This window comes from Branchiostoma belcheri, unplaced genomic scaffold, assembly GCF_001625305.1.
Source record: "Branchiostoma belcheri isolate BF01 breed outbred unplaced genomic scaffold, Haploidv18h27 scaffold16, whole genome shotgun sequence".
Taxonomy (NCBI): Eukaryota; Metazoa; Chordata; class Leptocardii; order Amphioxiformes; family Branchiostomatidae; genus Branchiostoma; species Branchiostoma belcheri.
Window position 1 is genome coordinate 3702356 of NW_017803046.1, and position 7960 is coordinate 3710315.

The 7960-nt window shown below is 41.4% G+C and overlaps 1 protein-coding gene across 1 annotated transcript in view; it reads right to left on the minus strand.

Annotated features, from left to right (window-relative positions):
* Window positions 1-6816, minus strand: part of LOC109465994 (manganese-transporting ATPase 13A1-like) — a 20252-nt gene extending 13436 nt beyond the window's left edge. Inside the window, exons 1-7 of the mRNA XM_019763501.1 lie at window positions 6548-6816; window positions 5839-5928; window positions 5226-5419; window positions 4761-4880; window positions 4404-4582; window positions 3991-4097; window positions 3382-3511 (exon numbers count right to left, since the gene is read on the minus strand). Of these exons, the coding sequence (XP_019619060.1) occupies window positions 3382-3511; window positions 3991-4097; window positions 4404-4582; window positions 4761-4880; window positions 5226-5419; window positions 5839-5928; window positions 6548-6802 (1075 nt within the window). The 5' untranslated portion in view covers window positions 6803-6816. The remainder of the gene's footprint in view (window positions 1-3381; window positions 3512-3990; window positions 4098-4403; window positions 4583-4760; window positions 4881-5225; window positions 5420-5838; window positions 5929-6547) is intronic.
* Between the last annotated feature and the right edge of the window lie 1144 nt (window positions 6817-7960).

The window sequence follows — 7960 nt, forward strand, 5'->3', positions numbered from 1 at the left end:
GTGCAGCCATTGTGCCCAGTTTCTTGTACCCCAGTGCGAGCACACGGGCACCTTGTCTGGACATCTCCTGGTGTACCTCATCATAGTTGTCTGGGACACTGGAATACTACAACAACACAGAGCCAGATCAGGATTTCATGCAGGTGTGGTATGTTCTGCCAAGGTGCTGAGGAAACTACAGTATGCTTACAAATCATTTACGCTCTCTGAGTGCTGTCTACCCAAACGTGGTATGTTACAAGCCTCCCCCTTACAGAACCCCTCCCCCATGCTCTCACCATGGCCCTCAGCGTCTCAGGCGCACCCTTGACCATGGCCATGTACAGGTTCTCCACCGAGCCCTGCTGCTCCTGGGACGTGATGACCGACATCCGCTTCAGCGCGCTGGAGAAGTGGTACCGCTGCACGATCTTCATCGCCTTCCCCGGGTTTCCACGCGGCGGGATCACTGCATCACCTACCGACGAGCAGAAATCAGTTTTGCAGATAAATATAGGATACAACATGGAGTATTCAGTATAACCGAAGGTGCCAGCCCAACTGCAGGTTGGATCACCTGATGCATTTAAATCTATGGAACTTTTGGATGCCTGTGCGCTCACTGTTACAAGCCTATAAAGTATATGTGTTTCAAATGTTATCACGGCCCAGTTATGACATACAGAATGTTATCACCACCAACAAACAGAATGTTATCACCATCAACAAATGCCGAAATTATACAAGTTTTTTCTATAGACAAAATGTACCCTTTCTATATACTGTACCATCACATTATAGTAGATCTGCATTACAATGTAAATACAATGTAGGTAATGTGCTTGTACTTGTACTACATGAACTTAGACTAAATCTGCAGCTGAAAAGTTCTGCATTGACCAACTATCTTTACTTAATCCTGCCCCCTACGTACCTTTGGTGAGGTTGTACTCTACTGCAGTTAGTGTGGCCTTCTCCAGGGGGTCTCCCACCAGCCCATCCTCCATCTGTACCACAGAGTGACAGGAGGCCAGCACCTGCACGGTCTCCAGAGGTACCTCTGAGATGGGACACACCTTCTCCTTACCTCTGTACAGGGAACAGGGAGGGAGAGGGAGTGAGATGGTGCATGTGTGTGTGTACGTGTGAGTGACAGTGACAGTACACAGAACATGAACAGTTTGTGAGAGAGAGATAGTGCATAAGAGTGTACACGAGTGTCCAAAACATGCCGATACAGTCAACCTTGTATACAGTGACCTCTTGGCCACCATTGACAGATGGATTCTTGATGCTTAAGTCAATAGGAAAAAAGGACCAAAAAGTGGCTACAATATTAAGGTTGTTCTTAGGTTGTCATATATAATTCCTATTCAGTATAGGTTAAACTGTACCTCATATATAGATAAATTACAACACACTCCTTTGCTTAATGCTATCTCAAATATTATTAACCTTAACTAGATTTCAAAATAGTATGTTTGTTACATCACTATACAGAAAAAAAAGATACATGTAATTGCAATCTTGTAACTGCAGCAAAAGCCTATAGTGAGTCTTTCATTTTGTAACTGCATCAACAGCCTAGTGAGTAGATATTTAAAAAACTTTCTGTCATTTTAAAAGGTCTGCCATGACCTCCAACAGTATACAGGATTCCTTACTGTAGTCCTGCCACCCCCTCACAGTCAGCTTGTCTGACGTCAGGGTTCCTGTCTTGTCAAAACAGCAGATGTCAACCTTCCCTGCAAACGGGATCCTGAAGGGCTCCGTACAGAACACATCTGAAGAAAACATAGTGCAACAATCAGGACAAAACCTGTAGTGGTGCAGTTTCCAGGGTGCAATTGTTAAAAACCTATAGCTTAACTGAATTAGCAGTCTGGCTAACCAATTCTCTATTGGTTATGAGGTTCGAATTGAAGTGCATCGTCAGATACAATACTTTAAATACAGTTTGTGAAGCCTTATACAGCATTTTCACACTTTCCAGATCAGTGAAGTAGAGAGGTATTGACTGCCATATTGGTGTCCCCTATTTGCATTTCAATGGATCGTAGCTCAAGTGTACACAGTACACAATCATCAACATTTTTGTGTTCATATGCAAATTTTAAGACTAGAGTGTTCTTCTGGCAGTCTCTTCCTCGAGCTGTAGATATTTCACAGTAGTTATTTGAGATGATCAAAAGATCTTTGAATGTCCAAAAACACTACTTGAGCTACGATTCACTGAAAATGCAAATAGGGACACCAACATGGCGGCTGATGCAGCAATAATGACAAGTGAAAATACTCTACAGCATGTGTGAGTACTTACATAGTTTTGGAGAGTGCCAGTAGAGATGTGTTGACAGCCAGTGACAGTTCAATGGGCAGTTCTGGTGGAACTACTGAGGTCAGGATCAAGGTGCACTCCAGGAACAACTTGTACCTGTTCCTCTTAGGGTCCTCAGTACCTGGCAGGGAAAATGTAATCCCAACAAAATTATGGCTTATAATAATATTATCATAATGATTTTAACATGTAATGAGAAGGAAAAGAAGCATTGATTCTCTAAAAATCTTAAAATTTTTAATCATGTACTGGAACATCTGCATAGATGCCTGTGTTACAAAGAAATGGTTTTTAAGAGCTAAAACTAAAAGGACTGTGTTTTACCATTTCAGGTGACTTCATAGGTGACTACATTACCTAAGTGTATCCAATAGTCCCAAAAGTTAACCCCCTTGCAACTATAGACATTGTTGCACTCAATGTTTTGAAGTAAGGACCTTTAACAACTTTAATCTGTCCTAATCTTCCAATAAAGGGTAGAAAAAGGACACACTGACTGACTCTCTAGTTCAAAACTGACCTTGATCCACACATAAGAAGCTGCAGCGATGGCGAAGACCAGGAGGAACAGGATGAAGAAGAAAGTCTCCAGGTTGTGGCCGTCGACTCGCTTCACTCCAAACAGGATGGTTCTCAACAGCTTACCCTGTTGGACAAATTCCAAATTATATATTACTCTTAATATTTGGATTACAATAACCAAAACTCATAGTACATCAAGTAGAATTAAGAAACGTTTTTTTCTACTTACCTGGGAGGTGTTAAACCCTGTCCTTAGCACATATGCAATACATCCATTGTCAGGAGCTGGAAATAAAACCAACATTGAAAATCTATTAGCACAATAACCTATCTTGTGGATAAAACACATCATACTGGACATGACATGCAGATGAATGTATGGTGCGCATACACCAATATAACACCAAGCAGGCTAACTATGCTGTTTCACATGAAACAACTATACAGTAGTACCGGTAGGAACACTTTCAAGAGGATGTAGCAGTCATTTAAGTAGAAAAAAAAAACAGTATCAGACATCATAAGTAGACTGTTGAGCCCACCTTTCAGCCCGGCGGCAGTTTTCCCAGGTGGGGTGTGTTGTACCACCTTGGTGCCACCAAAGATGATGTGCAGTTTTCCATCTACGTCAGGGTCCAGGACATAGTCCGGCTCCAGGCTTTCCACAGGCTCCTGTCAAGCAACATAACTTGGTCTGCTAGTTGGATATCTTAGGGTACAGTTTTCAATCATCAACTTATGAAACTAATCAGTGTTCTAGCCAGTCTGTCTTTCTGTCATTTGACAGAAGTTTGCTGCTCATGATGGACAAAAGTTTTTCCCAAGCCAGCAAAAAGTTAAGATATGGAAAGAGATGAAATTAAACTTAGAGCTTAGTCTACCACTAAACTTTGCATACAGGAAGTAGAATTTGAGCATTAGGATTTTAAGATTTTCACAGGGGAGCATGACATATGCCTTCGGTGCTTCATATATATGATGTTGCATCAAACAAAATTGAGATGAAGGAAGAAAATTTCAGGATGGCTAGAAGACTGCTAATGATAACGCCTTCCCTTGTATGTGTCTACCATACCGGCGGTACATATACTGTACTTAGCCCTAGGTAGCATGTGTCTACAAGACATAGTTAGTTGGTATGTGTGTAATACCTTCATTTGTGGTACAGACTCCCCAGTCAACATTGCCTCATCCACGATGCATGGACCTCTCAGCAGTAACAGGTCACATGGGACAGGGTTGTCATGTTGGGAGCGTCCTAGTAACACATCAAAACAAAAATACATCATTTAAATCCTAAACAAGCAGAACACACTGTTTTCTTGAAGTGCTAGTTTTCCTTTTTTCACAAAACACAATCAAAATTTGGCAGAACGATTGTGATTACCTATAGAACAGAAGTCTCCTGGCACAAGTTCATCACTGTATCCTCTTTGGAAAATTCTAATAAAAATACCCCTGTGGCCCTGTAGTTCCAAAATTTAATGCTAGGTGGCCCAAACTTATGTTTCTTCTTTCTGAGCACAAGAGCTATCTACATGCATCACAGAATGATTGTGATTACCTATAGAACAGATGTCTCCTGGCACGAGTTCATCACTGTTGATGGGTCTCCACTTGCGGTTCCTGTAGACCTGGATGGGGAAGGGTTTGTTTCCCATCTTCCTGATCTCTGACATGTTCCTCATCTGCTGCTGCACCAAGGTCGCCTCGAAAGCCACCAGCATGAACAGGGTGAAGATACTGGAATGGTCACAGAACAAAGCCGCTGAGTGCAAGGTAGGAATTAAACTGATGCACCCAACTGTAAAGCGTAAACTGTAAGTTCTGTAAATCTTGACTTAAGTTCTTAAACACATTTTAGCTTTTAAGCCACATTTTGGCACCTTACTTACTACTGTCCAGTATTTCCCTGTCTTACCTGTAGTACCAGTACTCATCCAGACACCACAGTCCCACACAGAACACCTGGAACACGAAGAAGGGGGCCGTGGCTCTCTCCTTGAACAGCTCTGCAAAGTCTGGAACAACCATCTGTACTCTGGGGACAGAAAAATAAATAACATTCAGAAACTTAGAGAGCCAACTACTTACTTTGACCATTTTTAAATGTACCACTAGTGAAGGTGAAGCCCAAATCATGTCTCCTAATCTTGGCAACATCTTTAAACTAATCATGGAGCTGATTTAAATCTTGTTGCCAACACTCAAAAATTTACTAGGTTTGGAAGATTTAACACAAACCTCTTTGATACGCAATGAAAATCAGCCTGCAGACCAATTTGAGCTTTTCATGAATAAACAAAGGTTCAAAGAAATGTGCATATGAGATATATCCATATGATGATTGCAGCTCTTTACTAGTTTAAAGTGTTTTAATTCATACTCGTTTTTCCCGTATTTGGCGCTGGCCCTGCTGATGTCAGTCTCCTCCTGGTACCCGCGGCAGGACTGGTACACTCGCATTGCCAGGTCCACGGGAAACTCCACCGCACGGAACTGTTTCTTCTCCTCCCCATCGTACACATACTTGATCTTCTGGAAGTTGAACCAGATCTGCTCTTCTCCCGAGGTCTTGTCCTGAAGGTCAGATGCAGGTGGTATCTTGTGTGAGGACTCTTTAAACCTCTGTATTCTTGTGTATAGTCGTTTACAATGTAGTTGGGGAGGGGGGCATAAGAAATGTTTTCTTAAACTTGAAGTATAAATGTAGAGGGGGCTTTTTTTAGAGGTGATGTTTTTTGAGTATACAGTAATTATGCAAGAGGGGAGGGGGACAAAAGTGATGTTTTTTTGTGTATACAGTAGTTGTGTACTAGTAAGTGGGAGAAGGGTTTTGTTTCTCAAGTATCTTGGGAAAGGGGGCAAAAATCATGTACAAGGGGTAAGTAATGACTATATTTGATGTAAGGAAAGCAATAATACTATACCCACTTGTTTACCAGACTCTAACAAATAGAATGGTAAACTATGATTAAGCTGTGATTGATGATAATTACCTTGTCATGGTGCAGTCTGACCAGTTCAGCTGACCCGTTGTTAGGAGTGGGAACTACCTTTACCCAGCCAGCCTTACTGGGATCATAAGCCTGTGGAAACAAAATGAACAGCTAATCAAAATGGTAGTCTCCTGTATATATTTATGTCTAACATTACAAAGCAAGGATAACAACCTGTCAACAACAGGTGTCTGTTTAGAAAGGAAAATGTAAATCAAATTAGGCACAATACTACTCAACCAGTGTTATAATGTCTTGTTTTTGTTATCATAATTGGCATGATAGGAGTCCCTTAATTATGCGTGGGTGTCCACTGGGTGACATCTCAGCCTACATATACCTTAATTTAAATTTACCACATCAAGATAATTCGTCATATTTGTAACAGTACATATTTGTACCATATACTAACTTAAAAATCTAAGCAAATGCTATTACTCATATTGAATATTTTGACTGTACCTTATAAATTTGATCCTCTTTCTACTATACAAAGCTTAACCTACGTTTCTTTTACCAAACAAATTTGGAATGGTCCAACCCTGTGACATATGGTTTTGCCCCCCCCCCCATGAAACAAAAGTTACACGTAGCCATAAAGCATTATACGATCACCCTACGTACTATTTGAGCGAAAATCCACAAGATTGTCCTGAAGCTAAAACGTGAACTACGCCATACATAGCCAGACTAGTTAATATTCGCCTACCTTGTTACATATGAAGGTACACCTGACGTGTACCGACCAGTGGCAGAACAGGCACGCCAAAATCTGCACGATGCCGATCACCGCTAGCGCGATCAAACCGGCCTCGAAGTACTCCTCCACGCCGTACACACCCAGCCAGACGTACAGCCAGGCCGCGTAGATGACCAGGAAGGGCGCCACGTAGAAATGGAAGAGAAACGGGCGCAGATTGTAGAGAGAAACCCGCTGGACTAAATCGTCAATGGATGGCGCCATGTTGGATGTTCCGCGGAAATGATGAGGCTGACCTCTGACCTCAAAAAGTAGTAGGCGATGAGCTAACATAGACGTCTTTAGCGGAGTATAAAGGCATGTTTCTTTCTGTTAAAAAATTTGGAACAGTTTATTCGACTTTTAGAAACGGAGATTTTCGGAGTTGGAAATGGGAGGCTTTTGAACAGTACTGGCCTATTGGTTTAGGAATATGCACCTTGACTTGAAATTGTCTTGTTTTCGTGTGAAAAATTATGTATTACCTGGAAATTTGGACGAAACAACATATTAAATGTCTAGGCATAGATTGTCAAAGAGGTGAGCACTTAGCTGACATTCGTCCAAATAGTAGTCAACTTGCAAAGTCCCGCCAACCCCCTTGTAATACCAAGGTCCATCGATAGATGACCTTACTGCAAGTCATGCCCCTGGCTGCTGCGACATCAAAGTTATCATGGTTATAAAATATCGTCATTGGAGAATATACTCTCATCCTTTATTTCATGATATAGCAAAACCACATCATTTTTTATTCGTTCGTGACTCACTAAAGGACCATTCTATTAAACTATTTCCTTCATAGTTTTATCAAGAAAGCAAGCTATACAATCATACTTTCGCAGCTAGATCTATGTTCATAAATTACTCTGAAATGTCTGTCAATCAACATTGGGGATTTCACTCGCTTTTGTGCAATTGAGTTTTCTTGTTATTAAAAAGATTCGTGAATTGTTCAACGCCTCTAACTTACCATTACTGCAAATCTGCAATATAACGTAACAATATCAAGCCACTATTTTAGACTAAACTCTCTCCATACAGAGAGGATCATCACAGTACAGTAACCACATTGTGTATTGCCTGGCTCCGGATCCATACAGCCATGGGATGCTCTTTTATGCCGCCAATCATCTGAGGTAATGGGTAGACCGTTGCCAGTTGTTGCCTTACCTTTGTCTGAATACAGTTCAAATCAGCTATTCATTTGTGATAATTGCGCCACACAATAGACGGAGATTCCATTGATTTTTCTCCAACTACAAACGAAGGCGAAAGAGGGTTTCGCGTGACCTTCGAGGTCAGGTCGAACATTTAGTTGTAGAGAGAAGTTATTATCTGAATCGTACTGGGATCGATACCAGCACGGCTATTACTTCTAAC